The 26,327-nt window shown below is 36.9% G+C and overlaps 1 protein-coding gene across 2 annotated transcripts in view; it reads left to right on the top strand.

Moving 5' to 3' along the window:
- The first annotated feature begins 597 nt into the window (after nt 1-597).
- EPYC (epiphycan) overlaps nt 598-26,327 on the top strand; it is a 47,490-nt gene continuing 21,760 nt past the window's right edge. Inside the window, exons 1-3 of one of the 2 annotated variants that reach the window (XM_014841268.3) lie at nt 598-860; nt 4,684-4,773; nt 7,117-7,294. In XM_014841268.3, coding sequence (XP_014696754.1) covers nt 7,130-7,294 — 165 coding nt within the window. In that variant the 5' untranslated portion in view covers nt 598-860; nt 4,684-4,773; nt 7,117-7,129. Of the gene's footprint in view, nt 861-4,667; nt 4,774-7,116; nt 7,295-26,327 lie in introns of those variants that run through there. The other variant, XM_070507049.1, reaches the window with a different exon arrangement.

The raw sequence follows: 26,327 nt of genomic DNA, 5'->3' as shown, positions 1-26,327 counted from the left end.
AGGATAAATAGAGAAAAGATGAATCATTAGACTAAAACCTGAGGCACTCTAAAATTTAGAGGCTGGGTGGAAAAAGAGGTGGCTGACAAAGACACTGAGAAGGCTTAGCCCATTGGGTAGGAGAAAAACCACATTGAAACCAAGTAGGCTGCTAGGACAGCAATTAAGACAAAGCCAGAAAATTACTCATCCAGCTCCCAAACTGCAGTGGAATGAAGAGTGAATAGGAACAGAGCAAGAAGAAACAGCCAATGCATACCATTTGTTTGAGAAATTTTGCTATAAAAGGAGACATAGAAATGGGACAGTAGTAGAATGAAAATGTGAAGTCTGAAGACTATTATTGTAAAGATGCATAATTTCAGAAGTCAAAATTGAAGGATTTGTAGAACGAATCACGTCTGCAGATACATATTTGGAGTGTGCAGTGTTTTAAAATAATTTGATTTTGAATTTCTTTAGACTTAGCATGTGTTCTCACAGACACTACAGTAGCCATCGCTTTCTATTGACATTCATTCAGGTCGCTAGTGTTGCATAGAAGGCCTGCCTGACTTCTGCCCGGGCATGTGTGTGTGTACTTGGAATTGACCTAGTAGAGAGGAGAGATATTGCGAGGGAGGAGGTAGTTAAAGAAACTCGGACCTTAAAAAGAGGAAAGGGGGGCTGTCCCGATGGCATAGTGGTTAAGTTCAAACACTTTGTTTCTGTGGCCCGGGGTTCGCAGGTTTGGATCCTGGGTGTGTACTGAGCACCACTTGCCAAGCCACGATGTGGCGGCATCCCACATAAAATAGAAGAAGACTGGCACAGATGTCAGCTCAGCGACAACCTTCCTCACAAAGACAAAACGAAAAGAGGTAAGGGAATAAGATCCTAGGCAACATTTGGAGAATTTACTTGTAACTTCTTGCTCTGTCACAGAAGGGAAAACAGAGAAGATGCATGTGAGTGCAGGTGGATATGATAGCAAAAGTTAATTGAATATTTCTCTGATGACTCTACCATCACTCTGATGACTTTCAGTGTGGAGAAAAGGAACATAGAAGATTTGAGGACAAAGGAAATATGATAAAGTAGTCATCTTAGAAAGCTAGAAAGAGAATCAACATCAGAAACACAGTAGATCTCCTGGCCAGGGTGGAAGCTTATCTTTAAGAATTTAAAGTGACACCAATCATCGTTGTGTGTGATTTTCACTAGTAATATACAGCTCAGATGTAGGAAAGGAGAGAGTTGAGAGTTGCGTTCAACCAAAGCTGAGGTTTTCCCAGGTGAGTATGACAGAAGAAAAAAGAAAAAAAAAGGAGCAGAAAGTGCTTGAAAGGGAGTCAATATGATAATGGTCCATTAAATCTAAAGGTAAGGAAAGATGTGAAGATAAGAGATTTAATGAATAGTGAAAAAGTGATGGAGCCAATAGAATGAAGTTCTCATAAGACAAAAATAATAATAATAATAGTAACAGTACTCCACTAGTAGGGTTATGTAATACTTAATAATGACAAACTAGAGGGTATGTCAATGACGGTGGGAATGTGTAACTTTACTATACAGGAGAAGACATAGTAACTACCAGGTCACCATGATAGACATCGAGGTTGGCATCACTGCGAATGATGACAGGGGTATGAGTAGAGGGTATGAGCGAGCCAGCAAAGAACGCCATCAACTATGAGAGGCTTAATTAGGAGATGAAGCAGTTGATGACAGGGAGGAGGTTGTAGATAAGTAAGCCAATTGTCTTGAGTTCCAGAATGGATGAAGTTTCTGAAAGAGTAGAGAGAAGAGATCATTTGGAAGAGAGAATGTAGAGCAAGAAAAATTCCTCAGTCTTTCAGTTATGTAAGCAAAGAAGAAACAGTAACCTCCACTTTAAAGGCATGGAGTGGAGACAGCCAGATTCTTTTAAGGTAAAGGAAGAAAAGGGAAATTTTCCAAAAGAAAGTGAGGACAAAGGAGAGATTGAAGATGGCAGATGAAGCTTGAAAGATTCTGGAGGAGGAGCTGGGATAGCGTTAGGGGGTACAGGTTTATGGTGATGCCGGAAGACCTAGAGTTTTGGAGTTGCACTGATGAGTAAGGTCTCTGAGGCAACAAGGGAATTCTTCATAGGGAGTTAGGTAATCATTTCAGACAATAGTTTTATTCCTTATAATTGTTGGAATGGGATATCTATACCCTCCTGCACCTCTTACTGATGTGGCCTTTTGGGGCTGGGGACAAGGGCAGGCAGCAGTGGAGTGTCCTCAGAGTGACTAGCCCTCTCTGCTCATCCCTGCTACAGAACAGAGAGAAGGCAATCGTTAAGATAAGACCATTCTCTTTCAAATTAATTCTATTTAAGCAAGCAGGATGGTAGTTAATTAATTTTGTAGCGTTGTAGCCAAAAGAATTTGTAAAATGTTTCAGGGCTTAAAGGAATAAGCCATAGAGCCTCAGTTACTAGATAGAGCAGCTAGTCGTGATAACTGATCCCCTGAGGGTGTCTCATAAGCAACAAGCTCAGACTCTATTAAGAAAATTATCATGAAACTAGAAGATATTTACCAAGGATAAGAAAGGCTGGAACTGGTAATTAATCCTTGCTCACTGCTCAATGGAGATTAGGTCCTCACGAGATTGTGACAAATTTGAGCTCCCACAGTGCAAGATAGACTTTGAAATGTTGGAGAGGGTCCAAATAAGACCAAGAGAAATTCCTTTAAAGATTGTCCATTTTCATATGGAAAGGTGAAAGGGTTATCTATTTGGAAGAAGACTCAAGAATGATAATTTCTGCTTTCAATTCTATATTACGACAAGTATTTGGTTATTAAATTGTCATTAAACAACTGAATGAGTAGGCAGTGTTCTGAAGCCTGAGGAAGACGTCACTCAAACACCAATAACCCAAAAAAGGATAGTGTGAAAATGTTATTCCTGGAAATAGAGTCTTACAGGTTCAGCCAGAGACTTCTAGAAAGCAAAGACCGGGTAGATCCCACTTCTCTGTCACCTGACAATGTGTGCAGAGTACCAGATTAAATAATACAGGAAGAGAAAGAAATATTAGCTATTTTCATGGATATTCGATTCATCTATTTTTATTCTAAAGCATCTGAAAGAGCCTAAAACTAGTGATGGATAAACAGCCTTAGAATCTAAGGAACTGAGACCCACCACTGCCTTTTTACCGTCACGAATATCCCTCAGCCAAGCTCAGTAACATCTGGGAAATTGACCCAATTTGGTTTTCTCTTTGTTTGTGTCACATATGACAATGGATAATTTAACATCTGAGTGTCAGTTTACCCATTTGTGAATGGTGATATTCACTCTGATTGAGAATGTGGTAAGAGAATTAACAATATATAAGGTCATCTAACACACAATGTGGGACATTGCTGCTAAAGAGAGCCAGCTGGGAACTCAGATTCAGGCCTTATTTCAAAAATGCCTCTGAAAGTAGCCTCTATATGATGTGAGTCTGCGAGGATTCCAGGAAGAAGTTCTTGTCTCCAAGATGGGCTCTCTACCGTTTGAGAGGTCTTCGTAGATGTCCGTACTTTACCCAGTATCACTGTTTCAATCACAAATAAAACTGGTCCCAAGAAAAATAATGTACACTGAGAACAAATCATTTGGAAGCAGGTCTGGAAGATGGGGATAATGACTGAGAATGCCCTGAGGAGACTGGCAAAGAAGTTTTGGGGAGAGGAAAGGCAAGAGTGAAGACAGAAAGGGGAGTGAGAGACCTGAAGACAAACCTTCTTCTCCTTCATCAGTTTGCCCAGAATCAAACCGGCTTTCGAAATTCAATACAGCTATTCATGTCTGGTCACGGAGGAAAGATTCTCGATGCACAGGTTAGACACAGACTCCTAGATTTATGTAAAGCATACCAGAACACAAGATGTAAGTTTCATCTTTTTCTAGAATTTTTGCAGAGTGAGTGAAACTAAAAAATGGAAATTTAATACAAATATATTTTCCCTCCAAACTTGTAATAAAACTCAGTTTCACAAACCATGACAGGCACCAAGACCCTAAAACAAATCTTGCATTCTGGGGGAAATTTTTTCTTGTGTAATTTGATTTGTTTGGCTCTGATAGATAAAAGAGAGAAAAAGGAGACTTTTAGAAAAACACTCAGATCATATTTATGCATTATTTCTGGACATAATTTTTGAATAAATGTTCACACAAAAGGTTCATTGTTTCATTGCTCTCAAAGCATTCCAAGCAATCAAAATAACTTGGAAATTTCTTTTTTTACTCACCTAACACTAAACAGATAAGGCTTTTGCAACATTTACTGAATTTCAGTTAACATTAATGAAACGTGAAGAAAGCAATTCAAGACAGGCAAGATTTAGGAAAATGATTTCTTATTAGAATGTTTCTGAACTATCCATCTATAGTATCACCATATATATTAACTTTTTTTCTTAGCTGGTGAATTTGATATAGATCAGATATGTTAAAACCAACTTTTTCCACTTAAAAATCTCAAAGCGACACACTGGCAATTACAATTCTTTTAACATAATTTTAAGAGCTTTATATACTATGTAATTTGGCTTTTACTGTTTAATTTGAGTGACTATAAAGTAATTTGGGTCTTTTAAAGACTGAGAAGCATTTCTCAAGGTTAGCTTTTCCAAACAGAAAATTGAGTGTTATAAATTCCACCTCCCACAGACCAGAATTCACAACCATTGGTCAGGGGCAAATAGCACTGGCTCTGCATCCTCAGTCACTTCATGCCACTTCATCAAGTAGGAGCCAAAGGTAAGTTTTTACACTTGTTTTCTTCTTGGGTTAGAGATTTTTTTTTCCTACTCTAACAACCTTTAAAAAAATAATTCAACTTGCCTTAATATCTCATGGTGAACTGTGACTCAATGGATTTGATTTAACTTTGCTTATTTTTATATTTACATTATTCTTAGAAGATCCAAAATTCTGAATTAGCTTAGGAATTAATAACATACAACAAAATAGTTGATCTTAATGGTCATGACATATGCCAATCAAACTTTAGTAGTTTCCAATATATTCCTTACATCAAGTGCCCTGACACAGATCACATTCTTTGCTAGTATAGACAGGCACTATTGATTGATATTGATTGATATGATGCAAAAGAAGCAAATGGTGAGATTGCAGGTGTTTAAAAATAAACTGATGATCATATGGAAACATGCATTAGGATGTCTTTTGAAGCTATACATTTTAAAGCTTTATATAAGCATACATTTTTAAAACATAATGAAATGGTATAAAATGGACGAGAAATTAAAAGTTTCAACAAAGACTACATTAAATACTAATATAATTACTTAAAGGAAGGAATTTTTTTTTAACCAAACATAGATAGATGTTCTCCATATTTCTAAGGTTCACACAGACTGCCCTTTTGCTGATAGCTTTAATGGATATGCCAAATGCAAGTAAACTCTAATATGTAGACAGTTATAATCAAATATAGAGATGAAGTGAGAAAGAGAATCAGCAAGTGCACAATTTCTTTGAACACTGAAAGGTGCCAGAAATGTACAAGGGAAATATTTTTTCTAGGTTAGCGGTGGCCACTATTAATACTTCCCACTTGCGTGTGGGAGAATGTTTTCTGGAAGATTTGCAAATCACACAGTTTTATTAAGTAAAACTTTGTTGGTAATTGCGTAGAACAGTTCCAAATCTGCCATCCTGCAAAGACTTGTGCAAAGGTGAGTAAAGCAGCGGCTTAGTGTATCCAGAGGGAATAAAAAATTTATTTGAAGAAAGCATAGGAAGGGATAAAAAGGAGCTCCTTGTACTGCTGCTTATTCTCAGGGGAATTTCATATCCTTCTGCCTAAACCTGCTTCACAAAGACTCTCTTTCAAGTAGCTGAAGGTCGTTTTGTCTGTCAGTGCATTCAAGTTTAAAAGTAATATTTACCATGAATTCCCTTTTATATGTGTGCATAGGTACAAACACCACATGCACTGTTTTTAAAGTAAACGCCAGAGATATGTCCACATTACAAAACCTTTAATGTTAGACACGCTTGATAAAACTTTTACAAATACTTTGCTTCCTCAATAAATGACCACCAGGTATCGTTTTTGATAGGCTCAACTTAAATGTTTAAATTAAAAATGAGAGAGGTTTTTTTCCTAAAGTAAAATGTATTTAAAAGAGTATATACAGACCTAAAATAATTAAAATTATAAGATCTTGATGGAAACCCAAAAAAACATGCTGCTATCATGGAAAATAAGAATTGTGTCTTTTAAAGAATTATAAAAGATTGCTCTAATCCCACGTCTGTGCAAACCCTCCCCTAAAGGAATCTTGCCAAATAGTGGCTTTTAGACATGTATTCCTGTCGATTTTGAGTTTAAACCTTAGATAGCTATCAAGAATTGAAATAAAACAATAAGGACTAAAGGAAAAATATTTTTCTTTTCTGCTCAATTTAGTTAAGAACATATTTTTTTAAATATTGTATTAAATATTAATATTTAATATACATATTAAATTATGGATGTATTAATGATATCTAGAGGCAACAGAAAAGTAAAAGGAAGAAAAAAACTTCATTACTTTGTCTGGGAAAAGCCCCAGGCTTGAATGTACAAGAAACATTATGAGTCCTAGTTGTATTACTAGCCGACTTCTGTTGGTTTCCTCATCTCTAAAACGGTGTGACAGTTACAGTGATCATCGTCAACATCATCATCGTCATCATTATCATTCCTACATCCGAGAGTTGATGAAAGAATCTTAATGCTTAGGAAATGGTAAAGCTCTTAGATAATGTAAAGGCTTTTGTGAATAAGTGTATCACAATCTTTCTGCATCTCATTTTCTTCATGTTTCTCTATAAAATGAAATCAGTTTCACTGTAATTACAATATCTACTGTGAAAATGTGGATAGGTTTGTAAATTACTTTGAACATCTGGTATCAATGGTCCTCAGAAGCCATACAATTTCATGTGTTATGTTTATAAATTATCCATGTAAAGAAAGCTACCAACTTGAGTTTCTCAGTGTTGACATTGATTTATCATTTCTATTTGGTGCAAACTATTCATAAGTTAAAATCAATTAAATATTTATGCTTTTTAATATTTTATGATAAGGAAAGTTTGAAAAATGAAAACATTAGCAAGACTCGTTCTGGGACTTGTCATCCTTGATGCTGCTGTGACTGCTCCAACTCTAGAGCCCATCCACTATGACTCAGAAACCTACGATGCCACCTTGGAAGACCTGGACAATCTATACAACTATGAAAACATACCTATTGGTCAAGCTGAGGTAATTGATTCCCCCCCACTCTGCACCCACCCCCTCCCGCTTCAGACTTTTAAAAGCTTTCTATCAGGAGTTACTGGGGTTTGTTCTCTTCAAATAGATTTTTGTTTGTTTATAATTAGAGATGTTCTATCAATAATTTCACATGAACCTTTTCTCCAGAACACATTCAATCTGTGGGAGGTTAACATCGTAACACTCTTTTGGTTTCTTATAGTACTTCATTTTCTTTATATTGCCTCACAAAATTGAAAAGAAAAAGAGTTTCTATGAAGTTAGAATAGAGAAAATTAGAGGAAAAGGAAAACAATTAGAGGAACATCAATAAGGAAAAGAAGAGTTAAAATAATACACATGCAATAATGAGGAAGTTTGGGATAAAGGAAAAAGATTAACATAAATTTGGAGAAAATACAAAGAATTCAGAGAAAGGACAATGGTTTGGAACTCCACTATGTTCCAAGAGGGAGTGTGTTTTCCTAGGTGACTGATTATCTCTCAGCAGTAATGTAGGCATTGGCAAGGTTATAGCCCATTACATAAATCTGATATGACATGTTCCTAATTAAATGCTAGGCCTTTTACATAACCAAAAGATGCAGCCTAATTTTTTTGAATCAGAAAACAAACAGACCTTGAAATGCTGGAGTGTAATTAATGTACAACATTGACAAAAACTAATTAAGTATAAGTAAACCAAAAGGGAAATTACATCACCTTTATAGGATCATAACATGTTTTGGGCAGGCTTTCAAGTGTAAATCTTCTTAGAATAACTGATTTTGATAATCAGGGAAATGAAATATTTAGACAAAAGTATATATTTAAATTGTATGGAACTTAGATATATCTTATTAAGATAGTAAACATTCTCATCCTTGTTTATGTTGCCTTATAAAATACAAGAAGCAGATTTTCAGAATATAATAATTTTCACGTCTTCTCCCCTGCCCTATTTTTCTTTCCCTGTCTTTCTCTCTTTCTCCCTCACCTTCTAGCTGCCCCCCCACTCCCTCTATGTGCTCCCCTCTCTGCGTCTCCCTTTTTAGTAAAGTTTCTCGCTTGATAGCAGATAACTTTTCCTTGGCACATTTGGTTGTGACTCTGCTTTCTAAGTCTTTGTGAATGTTCACTATCTGATTCATTTCACTCTATGGCTTCTGATATGTTAAGGGGATTTTCTGTTGAGAATTTGTAGTCGTTAACACCAGTCTCGCTCTATGTGACCTATGTATCTCCAACCTAATGTATCAATGGAGAGTCTAAGAAGGAAGTTTTCCAGTGCTTAACCCATCTCCCCTGCTCCTTTTTTCACCTTGCATAAATATAAAAAACAACTCAGTGTATATGTCTACCAAATTATCTACCAAATTAAATATTTTAAACTTATTTGTCATTCCTTCAAAAAATATTTTATAAGATTGAAGAGGTTTGATAATTACCATAACTGAATCCTCTATTTTGAGCCAAGCTAGTGAATAGATTCAAGGGGCCGTTTTTTGCCTTCAGAAGACCAAAAGAACATTAGAAAGAATACTGTTGAGACCAAGCTGTGCTAGGGGAAATTGTGAAGGGTGTGAGCTTTGTGTGCAGCTGTCTTTTAAGCCATTCCTTGCTGTCATGATCTTTTTTACTTCCCAGGAGGCCCTGGACATTCTCATGAGATTCTAAAGTTTTCCCCAGCATCAAGAAATTTAAGCTAATGAATACGTCTATTTAAAGATCATTTAGGGAGGCTGGCCCGTTGGCCTGATTGTTAAGTTTGGCATGCTCGACTTCAGCAGCCCAGGTTCACAGGTTCGGATCCCAGGTGTAGACCTATGCCGCTCTTCAGCCATGCTGTGACAGCAACCCATATACAAAAATACAGGAAGATCAACACAGACGTTAGCTCAAGATGAACCTTCCTCAAGCGAAAACAAAATGATGATTTAGTATACAATCTTCCCTCAGTATTTCCATTTTCTGGAACACCAACCTTTCTGCAAGGTACCAAACACAATTCATTATATCCTATACACCCGGCCTTTACTACATGCAAACATCTCTAATTTTCCACAGAACTCTTTCAAACTGCCTAGCCAAACTCAAATCCTTAATAACTGAGGGCTCCAGAGAGCCACAAATAATCCCTTGTGATTGATTGAAATGTATGTCATCTCTGATTTAACAATCTTTTATGACGAAGTCATCATCTGGAAAACAATTTATAGATAAGTGATAGATATAGATATACATATACATGTGCTATAATAAAAAATAGCACATCTGAAAACATAAACTATGCATAATTTAAAAAAATATTTACAAGGTTGGTCCAGTAGCAAAAAGCAATTAACCAACTCGCTCACCCACCACCTATGCAAATAGAAATCCAAAAACAATATGACAGAGTAAATAAGATGACACGAGGAACAAAATTCAAAAGAACTTTAGGTCTGATCTTCATAAATTATTACTATGAATTGCTTTACAAACAAATAAACAAAGAACTAGTATATAATTCTATTGGAGGATATGAAATAAAGCCAGTAGATCCAGTCACGTGAATGGATTCCAGAACATAGTTACTCATGACATGAATTTCTTGAATGCAGTCTTGAAAGTTCAGAGTCTAGTGAGTCCTGGTGAGCTTAGTTATCTCATCTTTATAAATTAAGGTCAGTTGTTCCAGATATTTTTTATCCCGTATGACATTTTCTGAGTGAACACGGATAACACACCCATATAGAGTAGTTGACGAAAAAATTCATGGTAAATGAAGCACAAAGAGAATGGTGGGATCAGATTCTTCAGTTTTCTTATTCTCAATGCCAAGAGCATGGTTGTGTCTGATTTAGAATTTATTTCCTCTATAGAAAAGACAACCTTATATTTTAAAATTATAAATTTATGGGCTAACTGAACAATGCTTCAAAAATATATGTCAATTTCTGTCTTATAAACTCCAAGACTTGGCATCTCATGCCAATATAGTAGAGCCTTTGGTCTAGGCTTTGACTGATTAATCCTCAAGGCTTTTGACATATGCAGTAGGCATAATTCTAAGATATCTCCTAAGGGACCCATCCCTGTGGTTTGTCCATGACCTTTATAATCCTTAACATCATGAACATATTGGGATTTCGTTCTTGTAATTAAGTTATGTTATATGACACAGCTGGAATTTAAAAAGGGAGATGAGCCTGACCTAGACTCATGAGCCCTTTAAATCAGCACATTGAGGTCCAGGACAAAACTTGAAGCATGAGAGAAATTCAGCATAAGGGGAACTGTCTGTTGCTGGCTTTAAAGATGGATAGGTCCATGTAGCAAGGAGTGCAAGAAGCGCCTACTTCCTGGGAGAAGCTGACAGCCAGCAAACATCTGGAAACCTTGGTCCTATAGACATAAGGAATCTCAAGCTTCACATGATTTCACAGCCCTGGCCATCACCTTGATTGGCCTTGTGAGACCCTGAGCAGAGAACCCAGTCAGACCATCCCTGGGCCTCTGACCCACAGAAACTGTGAGCTAAAAAATGCCTATAGTTTTGAGCTGCTAAGTTTACGGCAGTTTGTTATGCAGCAGGAGAAAACTAATACAGTATGTAGCAATTTAAACTTTTTTCTGAAAACCAAATTTGAATTACAATGCCGCAAGGCTTGCATTTGTGAGTCTAGTGATTTATCTAGTTAATGAGCCAGATCGCCCACCATCCCCAGGGTAAGAATCTCAATAGAGCTTTGTTGATTCCTACTGGCGGTAGTATATTCATTATCTCCTTGGTGGTTGGAAAAGTTCATGAAATATTTCTGGTTTTGAAAGTTATATGCAGTAATAATATTCCAGAGTGATGACTTATGTGATTTCTAATGATCTAGAATATCCAGGATCCACTGGATTCTACGTTAGGAGCAGATTTTAGGCCCAGCAAGTCCATCACAGTGCTCTATATTACCCAGCAGATAAATTTATTGATAAAATTTGAAGACCAAAATATAGGCTATAAGACCAAAATATAGATGTTTTTCTTCCTAGTGAATAATGGCTAACCTTAATCGAGGACTTATTACATGTTGGATACTGTTCTAGACATATCATATGTATTATCTCATTTGTTTCTCACAACAAAGCTATGAAGTACCATTGTTATTTCCATTGACTAGATGAGGATATTGAGACAAGGAGCAACTAAGTAACTTGACTAAAATTACACAGTTATTAATGGTATATAATCATAATGATGTCATCTCACATCAAAAAATAATTTTCAACAGGTTGAGATAATATTGTATTACCCTTCCTCCATTTTTTACCATTCTCAAAATTGTCCTTTTAACTTATATCAATTTTAGTTGAACTGAATGCCAGGTGCTCCAACACTCCTAAAAGAGAAAGAAAAGCATTCTCCTATGGGTGAATAACGTGAACCAGAAGTAACCTTTATAGACAACTGACTGTTATCTAATTATTGTGTGAAAGAATGACTTAAGACGAAGTACCTCAAAGAATAATTACGGATAGGCACTCTCCAACATTTGTCCATGTTATGGGCAACGTGTATGTATCTCACATATCTGGTGGTCCAGTATCCAGGGAAGTATTTTGCTTTTTGCCTTAAAGAGTTCATCAGAAAACTACATAGCTCAGAATTTGGTATTCTTTGAGTGGCTTAAATTGAGACTGTGTTGTTGATAAGATAGATATTTGGTGTTTCTGTTTTCACGGTATAGTTTTTAGATTGTTGATTGTTCATTTCTCTCAGGTCTAAGAAAAACATTGACCTGTCCATGAGTAATTTCCTTTGTCCAGAAGAGTACTCAGTGTCTGTATTGATATTTATGGAGGCTCTACTGAAGGATATGAACTTCCATTCCTCTGGTAAAATGTCCTCAGCTCCATTTAGACAATTAGGCTTCTCCTTGTCTATACCAACTGATTTTAGTCTTACATAATTAGTTTTACTTAATTGCATCTGCAATGTCCCTGCATCTTTAGTAAACACCAAGAATGTTATACTACAGAGCCCTGTGGAGCACTTGATTGTATTTACTGTAGGATGATGTGAAGGTCATTGTAAATGCTCTTCATGAAGATGTGGAGGAGAAATTTCTCTCAGGTGTCAGTGTCAGAATGGGTTGCAACTTTTAAGAAATGTGCTTATTTTCTGTGCTCTACATCTTGTAATTAATTGTGTTTTTCATTTTACTCAGAAACCTGGAGCCTAATTTTTTGCCTCATTCTTGCCTCATTTCATATTATCTCCCCCACCTTTATTTTCCTGTTGTCCTAATCTCCTCATGTCAATTGTTTGAAGTATTACCATACATGCTTTTAAAACCACTGCATATTGTTTCTGGAATAAGTTGGGATATGCATTCATAAGTAAAAAGCAATAACAACTAATAAAGAAGTAAAAGTAATAATTGACCAATAGGAAATTTCTTGAATGAAGGATGCCTCCCTTGCTATTACTCTTCATTGATCTTAAAATTAAGGCCAATTTTTCTCTTTCATACAGAGAACAAGTAAACCACATTGTTTAAAATCATTCCTGATTTTAAAATCAGCTTGAAGATAGCTTTTAGAGATGAAGACACTATAAGATTCATCAAAGGAATGAAAATTAAATTTAGTGGAGTTGTAGGAATGGGAGAGAACTCATTGAAGGCAGTTGCATCAAGTAACAATTGAGCGATGGTTTCTTTTCACTTGTCATCATGATAACATGGCATCATGCAAAATCATTTTAGACTATACACTGATGTCCCTCAGACCAGAAACTGCTGAAGTAGAATTAAACTAATTTTGGACTACTTATAGAATCACTATCTAATTTAGATAATGATATATAAAAAGAATTTTTATTTAGGTTATCTGAATATAATAAATTGATATAGAACTTTCTTAATGATGATGGGTAATGTCTCAAAAATCATCTTTGTATTTTCTGAACAAAAAGTAATTAAATTAGTAATATTTCTAGCATTTTTTCCTCCAGTAACAAAAGACATGCAATACTTTTATCTTTATATTTGCAATTATCTCTCACTTTGGCCAATTTATACAATATGTTTTAAAGTTTCAAACATATGGTTTGCATATAAAACCCTTTTTATTGGAAGAACTTTATCTCAGTCAGTCTGAATTAAATATTCTTTTCAGGATTTGGCAAAAAATAAAAGCTAATCTTCATTTTCCCTCTTCACTGAAGATGCTCTGGAGGGAGGGAGGGAAGAATCTGCCTGATGAGCTTTTAATATGGTTGTTGATCGACTTTCCATATGCTTCTTTTAAAAACAGTGTGAAAGCATTTGATTCTGATTTTAAGCTATTTGAAAATCTTAAAAAAATGAAGCAACAAAAATATACAATTATGTAGGCTCACAGGAAACCAAGAGAACACTGATAGCCTTTGCCAGTGACTTATTTGTATTTGTACTATGCATTATTTATGAGACCACAGATGTAAGTTAATTCCCATAACTATCCCTTGAAATAAGATATTATTCCATTATTACTATTATTATTAATGGAAACAACTGAGGATCAGAATTTTGTCCAAGGTTACTCAGCTAGTAAGTTTCAGAGTAAAATTTAAACCAGATTCTTTTAATGCCAAACCAGAGAAACTTTGGCACTAAAAGCCTCCATTATTTTCTTGCTTCTTCTCTTTCATCTTTATTTCTTTGAGTAAATATTGGGTCCAATATTGGGTTTTCATTCTCCTGAAATTAAGTAGTTTGATAATTAGGAATTAGAAAATTAAGAATTTTCAAGTGATTACAATTGACACAATATTTAAGCATCTCTCTTAGCTGTCAAAGTAGTTAAGGGAGTGAGAGGTAAGATGATCCTTCTGAACTGAAAGCTGCTTTGTGAGAAATATGGGGATTGAGCAGTCTTTGCCAAACACATTTCTTCTTCATCCATTTTCAAGATAAAATAGAAAAGAAGATACAGCTTTCATTGCCAGTGTTCATGGTCAAATTCTTTTAGATAATTAATACGGATCGCTTAAATCAATTTGAGTAACAGACTAATCTTTAGAACAGAATTCCATTGTGCTTAACATATCAACATGCCAGTATGTGAAACTCAAAGCAATTTTCTTTAGTAACCTAGGCTGAACAGCTAGGAGCCTTTTAACACCTTTGGAAACCAACTGTTGACATAATAGTAACAAAGAATAGCTTCAAGAGTTATTATCAACCTTGTAAGACAATTTAGGAGAAAGATAAATTTAAAATTCTGTTTTAAACAAAGGTTTAACAAAAACCTTAGGTTGTGCTTAGAGTAAAAATCCAAATAACATTCCGGATTTCAAATATCCTTTTTAAAAAATGGGAGAGAAATCAATAACTTAAATACTATCTGCTGAAGAACTAGGCTTACTGGTTAGGAACTGACTGGCACAGCGGGATCCTACACTAAGCAAATAAATGGGTGAGGACCTTTACTTCCCAGTCTGGCTTTGCCTGAGTACTTAAACCATAAACACCCACTCTACAAAGCATGGTAGGAGAACCCATCAGCTTTGGGTGTTGCTCATGTATACACCTGTTACATTCTTGGGAGGTGGTTTGTCACAATGTTGAGTGACATGGGCTCTGGAGTCAGACCCCCTGTGTCTGAGTCCCAGATCTGTCACACCAACTGTATGGCCTTGGACAGTCATACAATTCCTCTGAGCTTCAACTTCCTATTTATAAGATACTTTGCGAGGATTAAATGAGAAAAACTTGTTAACTGTTTAACTTAAGGCCTAGCACATAGCAAGTGTTCAATAAGTGTTAGCTTTACCATCAAATCATTCATTCAATCAACAGCCACTGAAGCTTATGCACTGGTGATCAGGGAAGCCTTTGTGGAAAGGATGGGATTGGAGCTGAAATGAAGGCTAAACCCATTGGGCATGAGTGCGTTTTAGATCCACTTACCAATCTTTTGATGAGAGCCAGGAATTGGGGTAGGTAAATTATACCAAGTTCCCCGCCATCCCTCAGTACCTCCCAGTCTAGTCATCTTACAAATACACAATTTCAACACAATAGAAGAAGTGAAAATAGGTAAATATAAACAAGATCTGTAGTTATCTATTGGGATATAAGGTATCTATGAGTTCAGTCACAAAATACATATGCTGAGAAATTACATTCCCAAATCTGTCATCAGCTTTAGAGCTGACAGTAAACCTGAGATATAAGCTATTTTACTTGTGAGCTTATCTGCCACCTTTTCTGAACAGTAGTTAAGTGAATACATGCTATAATGTGTACAGAAATAGATATATGTAATAAATATAAATATAGATAAAAATATAATCTGTTTAATAGTATTACCTTGTAAAATAACTTATAAAAATATAGAATATAGAGTACATTGTCTTATATTATCCATAATATCACATCTCATATCTTATTATTTTTGTGTTATGTTACATTATGGTATGAAAAATGTAAATAGAAAGTGAGGCAAAGAAAAAAATAAGAGTTTAGAACATAATATGAAGCCAGGAGTCAGGTACATAGATGAGAATGTATACTACTTTGTATTATAACACATACAGATACATATAATATTGAAGTTTTTCTAGGCAGGCAATAAGTGTTAGATTTTAAGGAATCTAGTACGTGCTCCTCCTATGCCCTACCTAACTTCAGAATCAGTTGAGAGACAGAAATGGGACTCACACAAATAGAGTTCAAAATACCCCCTTTACTACTGAGAAAGGTTAAGTTGAAATATATGACTTAGGTGTGAAGCAACTATAGGCTTCCTAATACAAAGTTCCAGAAGTAGACTATGCCATCAGTCTCAGGCAATGGTGGTTGATGACAGGCCTCAGAACAGCACCTGATTCAGGAAATCTTAGCACATGGAGGGACAAAACAGAATGTATGCTCTCGACAGACAGGCAATTCCCCTCAAGGGGAAAATAAACCACCTAGACCTAGTCCCATCTCCCGATCAGATCACCAATTAGCCCTGTCATTCTTCCTCCCTTGGGAGGAGGGAGTAAAGGAGCAGACAGCAGAGGCGCCCTCTCCTCAGGATGGCGGGCTTTCAAGCCATTAGGCTTAACCATTAAGTTCAACAGAGCTCTCTCTTTCAAGAGACACAATCAGTCCATTTTAAAGACAATTGTGTTCCCACCTTCATGAGACCTATCCTCATGCCAACCACCACTCTTAGGTGTGCTCTGGCAGAATGTAGATTTTGACCCTAGAAGCTCTGAAATGGATCCAAGACCATTAATGAATTTATCTCAAAGGCCTCTCTGTACTTGAGACTGAAATTTCACTCTCAGTTCTTTGTTCTACCTCAGCTTATATCAAAGCACATTATCTAAGAATAGAGCTGCTGAGAAGTTCTGCAATGAAATTAAATGCTAAGTAAATATGCTCTAATGATACAATTCCAGAAACATAAAGATGACATAATGTTGTATATAGCTCCCCTACTTCTATGAAGTTTTTGAGAAAAAATAAAAGACTACACATTGATTTCTCCTGCAAACTAAAGTCTAAACTTGTTTAAATCCAAAGAGATTATAGTACAAAATCAAAATTACTTGCTTTGTGATTTAAAAGTCCAAGGAATATGCAGTCTAAAATTTCCCTTTCTCAATTACTTTGACCTCATCTCGGCTAGACGGATTCTGAGCGCCTGGGTCAAGCTGGATTCTTTCAGTAACTACAACCTGAGTGGACTCCTCCAAATACAGATACAGTTTCTTCAGAGGCACATAAATTATTAATTCATTGCCAAGTCTCCCATGACCTTGATATTTAAAGAGAATGAAGCATTAATTGCACACACAATATTATTACAACACTGACGCCAACCCCCATCAAATTTAAAGAACAAGTTCATCCTGAGTCTCTAAAATAGTTATTCTAAGTAAAAGTATATTCCTCAAACCAGTACATAGTCTTGCCAGAGACTTAAGAAGAGACTTGGTATCTGAGAAGTCAGAAGATGAAAGAGATCCTGGTTTAGCCTCATCCAGATGTAGACAGGCTGGTGTTCATAGTCTCCAGTCTGCAAACTTTGAGCTCAAAGACAATATGGAGAAATCTACCACGAGGAGTTAAATTCTGGCACTGTTTTACCATTATTAGAGCAGCTGTTCTCAAAGTGTAGTTCCTGAACTGGCAGCATGAGTATCACTAGGGAGCTGGTCGGGAACGCAAATTCTCAGGTCCCACTCCAGACCTAATGAATCAGAAACTCCAGAGGGAGACCCAGCGATCAGTCATTTAACAAACTCTCTAGGTCATTCTGATGCTTCTATGGTATGAGCAGCACTGAACTAGGAAACATCTCTCCTCTCAGAGTAGCATTTGAGATATTCCTGTTTTCTAGTAAAGTTTGCAAACATACAATGGTGGCAGGCCCAGTCACCAGGTCTACCCGAAGCTTCTTTCTCTTTCTTTCTGCATTTTCAAGGCTTTTGAATTCCCATTTTCCTGCTAACCCTTGAGTTTCTGGCACCAGATGCTTCATTGAGCGTGTGTTCCGTCAGGAGACAGAATTTCTTGTAAGTGAGAATTTTCATCCAGCGGGGTTCTCCAGCCTGGAAGCTATGCCCCCAGTGGCTTCTACCCTCGCTTCCTGCTAAGGAATTCAAGAAATCAGCCTCCTAGAGAGTTTTCCCCTCTTCCTCATTTTTTTTTTTTCCAGTTGGAGAATGAATCTCAGCAGATTCCTGAACTGAAGCTGCTGTTGATGATTCCGAAGCCTGTGTTCCCTGGGAACCCAGTGAAAAGCAATCCTTCTACCCTCTTCTGATCAAGATGTTACTCAACATTCCAAAGTTCCAGGATTTACTAGCATTTCTGTCTCCTACATCCTGTTCTGCAGAATAAGTTTCCCCTGTAATGTGGTGGTTCTCAACTTGACCATATATTTGAACCACCTCTAGAGTTTTTAAAAATCCTAATGCCTGAGCCACACCCCAGACTATTGAAATCAGAATCTCTGTGGGTGGGACCCAGATTTGGTATTTGACTTCCCTCAGCTATTCTTTCAGTGTGAGTCAGTTACTATTTCTGTTTAACCAGTTTAATATGCTTTTTAATTTGGTTGCTTTACTTCTCCTGTATTCTGTGCTACATCAGTGACTTTTCCTTTTCTGGTTCAGACTTTTGTTTTTCTAACATAGTCCTCTAGATTTTATCTTGTGGCATATTCCATGAAGACAGATAAAAAGTCAGTAACATATAAATCCACCAAAAGTAACAGTGTTCAAAAAAATTTGGGGAAATCTTCATATTTCTGAGTTGAATGATCCTACACTGGACATGTTCTCCCCTCATACTAATTTCTAACCCAGGATTGGACTTGACCTGTTTTTGTCCTGCTTTGTCCTCCTTTAGTATGCCTAATTTTCACTAGATCTTCCCTAATTCCACAAATTTCTCATTCTAACCCTCCTAGGGCAAATTGTGGTAAACTCCGTCTTGAGTTTGCTAGGAGCAGAGAGACTCACACTATGTTTATTAAGGTTCACACACACAGAGGCATTGGAATAGTTCCAGAATTATTGTTTGGTAAACCTGTCATCCACCACATTGTACAAATATTGGCTTGTGATATCAATGACTCGGTGTAAGATGCAGATAGGTGGGCTCTAGAGGATAATCACAATGACATCATCCCAATCTCTTCGCTAACATCCAGTGTGGGCTTTAAAGAGGTAAATGATATGTATGCAAATATACATTATACACTTCATTTCTTAATACTTACAACAAAGAAAATATATCTAAATGATACTGAGGCTGGATCAAATCTTTCATGTTTGTTCTCTTTGAAGTTATGACATCAAAATGATTAAAGACATAAATATGCAAGAAATCAAATCCAGGACACTTCAGATAAAAATCCTTCTACTATAACTATATTGAAACTATAATATATATAGAATGGAGATTGAAAGAGATTGGTACATTTTGGTAGGGAGAGAAAAAAGATCATAGAGTGGAATATTGTCAAAGCCAGTTAACTACTATTCAGCAGCCTTCTCCTAGTGGCAGGATGATTTCTGTAATGCTAGTGACTGCAAAAACTTATGATAATCAACAGATTTAAAGATTTTGATCCCTTGGAAAACAGCCATTCATTTTCCTTGTGCTATTATAGAGCTGACTTATTAAAGTCCTTTGTTCTGGTTCTATGGTCATCAATGATCTTTTGATTATAATTAGTATCTCAAATGAGACTACAGAGAGTACAGAGAATATATTGGGAGCAATAAGAGGATTCAAGTCAGCATGCTGGTTTAGTACAGTCTTTGAATTTGTTTAAAGTAATTCTGCCCCAAGAGATAAAGTCAGGCTTCCAAATTTGTAAAATTTTGCACGGCTTTACCACTGATACTGGATAGTAGAAACAATTTTAATGTAATAATTGTCTCTTTCAAAGGCAATTGTCTAGTAGCTGGTCCTGGGACATCCTCTGTAAGTGCACAGACTTTCCTGTTCAAAATGTCTGTAATTTCTGTTTGGTGATACGTACATCATCATCATCATCACCATGAGTGCATAGCACATTTATGCAGAGCGGTTCTCCATGTTAAAAGGCATGGCTTATTCTTCTTGTGCCTCAATAAAGTATGTGTTAGGAGGAACAATTTGCTGTGTGTTAGGATGGGACAGGCTGAAACTAGAAAAAATTACTAAATTACTCCATCATAAAATAGAGAGCTAGAGTTTGGAAGATTCCAAATATCTTGGTTTTCAGTCCAACTTCTTTGTTTTCAATTACTGTGATTGACTCTCTCCTCCTACCCCCATCCTCATGAGATTACTGATTTCAGCCCACACTAAATTGTCCTTTTGGCAACCTTACTTGGGGAACAAGGGCAGTGAGGGAAAAGGGAATATGAACTGACTTTGCCATTAGTGGATGTTTCTAAAGCCTTTGCCAAAGTTCCCTGCAATATTATTTGGAGACACTCAATTAGAACTAGATGATACATTTTGTAAGAACTAAGATACTGGAAACCTATTAAGTTTCTGGAGCCTAAGGGGACAATGGTGAATGGAGTCCTGAATAAACTAGGATAAAACTGAGGCAAAAAATCCTTCTGGCAACTACAAGTGGAATATTGTCATTTTCTGACAACAAGAAAAGGAAATGAGGAAATAAACACATGAACAAAGAAAAAAAATGCTGAGGTCCCAGAAGAGACATAAACTAGAGAGGGTATGAGTAAATGAAACCTTCAACTCTTCAGCTCTTGTTTCTCTTGCACTGAATTTTTCACTTAAACATTGCATTGAATACAAAGAAGCATTACCATTTAGAGTTATGAATTTATGAAGAATAACCATCCATTAAGATTGATTTTTTTTTTTTTTTACATTTTAATAAAAAAAATTTTTTTGCTTTTTACTTTTTTTTTTTAATTTTTTTTTTTTTATTAATGTTATGATGGATTACAAGCTTGTGAAATTTCAGTTGTACATTTTTGTTAGTCATGTTGTGGGTACACCACTTCCCCCTCCGTGCCCTCCCCCCACCCCCCCTTTTCCCTGGTAACCACCGATCAGATCTCCTTCTCAATATACTAATTTCCACCTATGAGTGGAGTCATATAGAGTTCGTCTTTCTCTGACTTACTTATTTCGCTTAACATAATGCCCTCAAGGTCCATCCACATTGTTGTGAATGGGCCAATTTCGTCTTTTTTTATGGCTGAGTAGTATTCCATTGTGTATATATACCACATCTTCTTTATCCAATCATCAGTTTCTGGGCATGTAGGCTGGTTCCACGTCTTGGCTATTGTAAATAATGCTGCGATGAACATAGGGGTGCAACGGACTCTTGAGATATCTGATATCAGGTTCTTAGGATAGATACCCAGTAATGGGATGGCTGGGTCATAGGGTATTTCTATTTTTAACTTTTTGAGAAATCTCCATACTGTTTTCCATAGTGGCTGTACCAGTTTGCATTCCCACCAACAGTGTATGAGGGTTCCTCTTTCTCCACAACCTCTCCAACATTTGTCGTTCTTGGTTTTGGATGTTTTTGCCAATCTAACGGGGGTAAGGTGATATCTTAGTGTAGTTTTGATTTGCATTTCCCTGATGATTAGCGATGATGAACATCTTTTCATGTGTCTATTGGCCATATTCATATCTTCTTTTGAGAAATGTCTGTTCATGTCCTCTGCCCATTTTTTGATCGGGTTGTTTGTTTTTTTGTTGTTAAGCAGTGTGAGTTCTTTGTATATTATGGAGATTAACCCTTTGTCGGATAAGTGGCTTGTAAATATTTTTTCCCAATTAGTGAGCTGTTTTTTTGTTTCAATTCTGTTTTCCCTTGCCTTGAAGAAGCTCTTTAGTCTGATGAAGTCCCATTTGTTTATTCTTTCTATTGTTTCCCTCAACTGAGGAGTTACAGTGTCCGAAAAGATTCTTTTGAAACTGATGTCAAAGAGTGTACTGCCTATATTCTCTTCCAAAAGACTTATTGTCTCAGGCCTAATCTTTAGGTCTTTGATCCATTTTGAGTTTATTTTGGTGTGTGGTGAAAAAGAATGGTCGATTTTCAATCTTTTGCATGTGGCTGTCCAGTTTTCCCAGCACCATTTGTTGAAGAGACTTTCTTTTCTCCATTGTAGGCCCTCTGCTCCTTTGTCAAAGATTAGCTGTCCATAGATGTGTGGTTTTATCTCTGGGCTTTCAATTCTGTTCCATTGATCTGTGCACCTGTTTTTGTACCAGTACCATGCTGTTTTGATCACTGTAGCTTTGTAGTATGTTTTGAAATCAGGGATTGTGATTCCGCCGGCTTTGTTTTTCTTGCTCAAGATTGCTTTAGCAATTCGTGGTCTTTTGTTCCCCCATATGAATTTTAGGATTGTTTGTTGAATTTCTGTGAAGAATGTTCTTGGGATTCTGATTGGGATAGCATTGAATCTGTATATTGCTTTGGGTAGTATGGACATTTTAACTATGTTTATTCTTCCAATCCATGTGCAAGGAATGTCTTTCCATCTCTTTATGTCATCGTCAATTTCTTTCAAGAAAGTCTTGTAGTTTTCATTGTATAGATCCTTCACTTCCTTGGTTAAGTTTATCCCAAGGTATTTTATTCTTTTCGTTGCGATTGTGAATGGGATAGAGTTCTTGAGTTCTTTTTCTGTTAGTTTATTGTTAGTGTATAGAAATGCTACTGATTTATGCACGTTAATTTTATACCCTGCTACTTTGCTGTAGTTGTTGATTATTTCTAATAGTTTTTCTGTGGATTCTTTGGGGTTTTCTATGTATAAGATCATGTCGTCTGCAAACAACGCGAGTTTTACTTCTTCGTTACCTATTTGGATTCCTTTTATTTTTTTTTCCTGCCGAATTGCTCTGGCCAGCACCTACAGTACTATGTTGAATAGGAGTGGTGAAAGTGGGCACCCTTGTCTTGTTCCTGTCCTCAGAGGGATGGCTTTCAGCTTTTGTCCATTGAGTATGATGTTGGCTGTGGGTCTATCATATATGGCCTTTATTATGTTGAGGTACTTTCCTTCTATACCCATTTTACTGAGGGTTTTTATCATAAATGGGTGTTGGATCTTGTCGAATGCTTTCTCTGCATCTATTGAGATGATCATGTGGTTTTTGTTTTTCATTTTGTTGATGTAGTGTATCACGTTGATTGACTTGCGGGTGTTGAACCATCCCTGTGTCCCTGGTATAAATCCCACTTGATCATGGTGTATAATCTTTTTGATGTATTGCTGTAATCGGTTTGCCAAAATTTTGTTGAGGATTTTTGCATCTATGTTCATCAGTGATATCGGCCTGTAGTTCTCCTTCTTTGTGTTGTCCTTGTCAGGTTTGGGGATCAGAGTGATGTTGGCTTCATAGAATGTGTTAGGGAGTACTCCATCTTTCTCAATTTTCTGGAACAGTTTGAGGAGAATAGGTATTAAGTCTTCTTTGAATGTTTGGTAGAATTCTCCAGAGAAGCCGTCTGGTCCTGGACTCTTGTTTTTGGGGAGGTTTTTGATTACCGTTTCTATTTCCTTACTTGTGATTGGTCTATTCAGATTCTCCATTTCTTCCTGATTCAGTTTGGGGAGATTGTAGGAGTCTAGGAATTTGTCCATTTCTTCCAAGTTGTTCAATTTGTTGGCATATAGTTTTTCATAGTATTCTCTTATGATCTCTTGTATTTCATTGGTATCTGTTGTGATTTCTCCTCTGTCATTCCTGATTTTATTAATTTGCGCTTTCTCTCTTCTTTTCTTGGTGAGTCTGGCTAGGGGTTTGTCAATTTTGTTAATTCTTTCGAAGAACCAACTCTTTGTTTCATTGATCCTTTCTATTGTCTTTTTTGTTTCAATATCGTTTATTTCTGCTCTTATTTTTATTATTTCCCTCCTTCTACTGACTCTGGGCTTTGTTTGTTCTTCTTTTTCTAGTTCTGTTAGGTGTCGTTTGAGGTTGCTTACGTGAGCTTTTTCTTGTTTAGTGAGGTGAGCCTGTATTGCGATGAATTTCCCTCTTAGGACTGCTTTTGCTGCATCCCAAATGATTTGGTATGTCGTGTTCTCATTTTCATTTGTCTCCAGATAATATTTGATTTCTTCTTTAATTTCTTCAATGATCCATTGTTTGTTGAGAAGCGTGTTGTTTAGTCTCCACATTTTTGCACCTTTCTCTGCTTTTTTCTTGTAGTTGATTTCTAGTTTAATAGCGTTATGATCAGAAAAGATGCTTGATATTATTTCAACTCTCTTGTATTTATTGATGTTTGCTTTGGTTCCCAAAATATGGTCAATCCTTGAGAATGTTCCATGTGCACTTGAGAAGAATGTGTAACCTGCTGTTTTTGGATGAAGTGTTCTATATATATCTATTAAGTCCATCTGGTCTAATTTTTCATTTAATTCTATTATTTCCTTGTTGATTTTCTGTCTGGATGTTCTGTCCATTGGTGTTAATGGTGTGTTGAGGTCCCCTACTATTATTGTATTGTTGTTGATGTCTTCTTTTAGTTCTATTAAGAGTTGCTTTACAAATTTTGGTGCTCCAGTGTTGGGTGCGTATATATTTATAAGTGTTATGTCTTCTTGGTGGAGAGTCCCTTTTATCATTATATACTGTCCCTCTTTATCTTTCTTTATCTGTTTTGCTTTGAAATCTACCTTGTCTGATATTAGTATAGCGACACCTGCTTTCTTTTGTTCATTATTAGCTTGGAGTATTGTTCTCCATCCCTTCACTCTGAGTCTGTGTTTGTCTTTGGGGCTGAGGTGTGTTTCCTGGAGGCAGCATATTGTTGGATCTTGTTCTTTGATCCATCCTGCCACTCTGTGTCTTTTGATTGGGGAGTTCAATCCATTTACATTTAGAGTGATTATTGAGACGTGGGGGCCTACCACTCCCATTTTGTGTCTTGTTTTCCGGTTTTCTTCAGTTTCCTTTGTTTCTCGTCCCATGGTTTAATCTGTTCTGATGTAGAGCTACTACTCTCTGTTGTTGTCCTTCTACTTATCTCCTCTGCTCTTGGTTTTGTAGCCCCTTTCCTTTTTTGGATTTTTCAGGAATGAGGGTTTTCCTGAGGATTTCCTGAAGAGGAGGTTTTGTGGCAATGAACTCCCTTAATTTTTGTTTGTCTGGGAAAGTTTTTATTTCTCCATCGTATTTGAAGGATATTTTCGCTGGGTAGAGAATTCTCGGCTGTAGATTTTTGTCCTTCAGATTTTTGAATATATCATTCCACTCTCTTCTAGCCTGTAAAGTTTCTGCTGAGAAATCTGCTGATAGCCTGATGGGGGTTCCTTTGTAGGTTAGTTTCTTTTGCCTGGCTGTCCTTAATATTTTCTCCTTGTCGTTGACTTTTGCTAGCTTCACTACTATATGCCGTGGAGTTGGTCTTCTTGCATTGATAAAGTTTGGAGATCTATTGGCTTCTGTCACCTGAAGATCCATCTCCCTCACCAGATTTGGGAAGTTCTCAGCCATTATTTCTTTGAATAGGTTTTCTGCCCCTTTCTCCTTCTCTTCTCCCTCTGGTATACCTATAATCCTTACGTTGCATCTCCTAATTGTGTCTGATAATTCTCGGAGAGTTTCTTCATTTCTTTTAAGTCTTGCTTCTCTCTCCTCCTCTGCCTGCAACAATTCTATATTGCCATCTTCCAAATTGCTAATTCTTTCCTCCATATTATCGGCCCTACTGTTCAGAGCATCTAGATTTTTCTTAATCTCCTCTATTGTGTTCTTCATTTCCAATATTTCTGTTTGGTTCTTCTTTATCGTATCAAACTCTTTTGTGACATAGCTCCTGAACTCGTTGAGTTGTCGGTCAGAATTCTCTCTTAACTCATTGAGAATCTTAATGATGGCTGTTTTGAAGTCATCGTCATTTAGGTTATACATCTCATTTTCTTTGGGATTGTTTTCTGTGTATTTGTTGCTTTCTTTCTGTTCTGGAGATTTAATGTATTTTTTCATATTGCTTGATGTTGTTGATTTGTGCCTCCGCATGGAGATAGAGTTTAGTTGCTCCTTTCACTTGTTTCAGCTGCTGCGGTGGGAGGAGCAGCTGTTTATATTTCACCAACCAGGAACCCTGTCCGTAGTTGCTAACTGGGCCTGGGCCCCTCTTCGTAGCCACAGTGGCCCTTTGGATTCCCTCCTCTGCTGTGGGGGCCGTCACAGGGGGGCTTCAGGCTGCAGGTGCCTACTGTTGCAGCCCACCTAGATGTGCTCTCTCCTTGGGGTCTGCAACGGTGTTATGGGCTTTTCCAGCAGCCAGGGGTGGGATCACTTATATTTGTCGCTCCGTTGCTGTCGGCACCCACCAAATCTCACTTGTCCTCTATAGGTCGCAGGAGAGCTATTGGCATCTTCTACAGTCTGTGGTTAGTACACCTAGTTATGCTGCTTTTGCCCTGGGGTCTTCCAGCCTTGTGGCTGGCGGCTGGGTGCCTTCTACTGGTGCTGTGCAGAGGCTTTCCCTAAGGCTGCTGTGAGCCTGTAGGGTTTCCCCCTAGGCTACTAAGCTGGGTCTCTGGAACTCTCTCCAGCCC

Source organism: Equus asinus, chromosome 4 (genome assembly GCF_041296235.1).
Source record: "Equus asinus isolate D_3611 breed Donkey chromosome 4, EquAss-T2T_v2, whole genome shotgun sequence".
Lineage (NCBI taxonomy): Eukaryota > Metazoa > Chordata > Mammalia > Perissodactyla > Equidae > Equus > Equus asinus.
The sequence above is the reverse complement of the archived record's forward strand: the minus strand, read 5'-3'. Positions and strand labels throughout refer to the sequence as shown.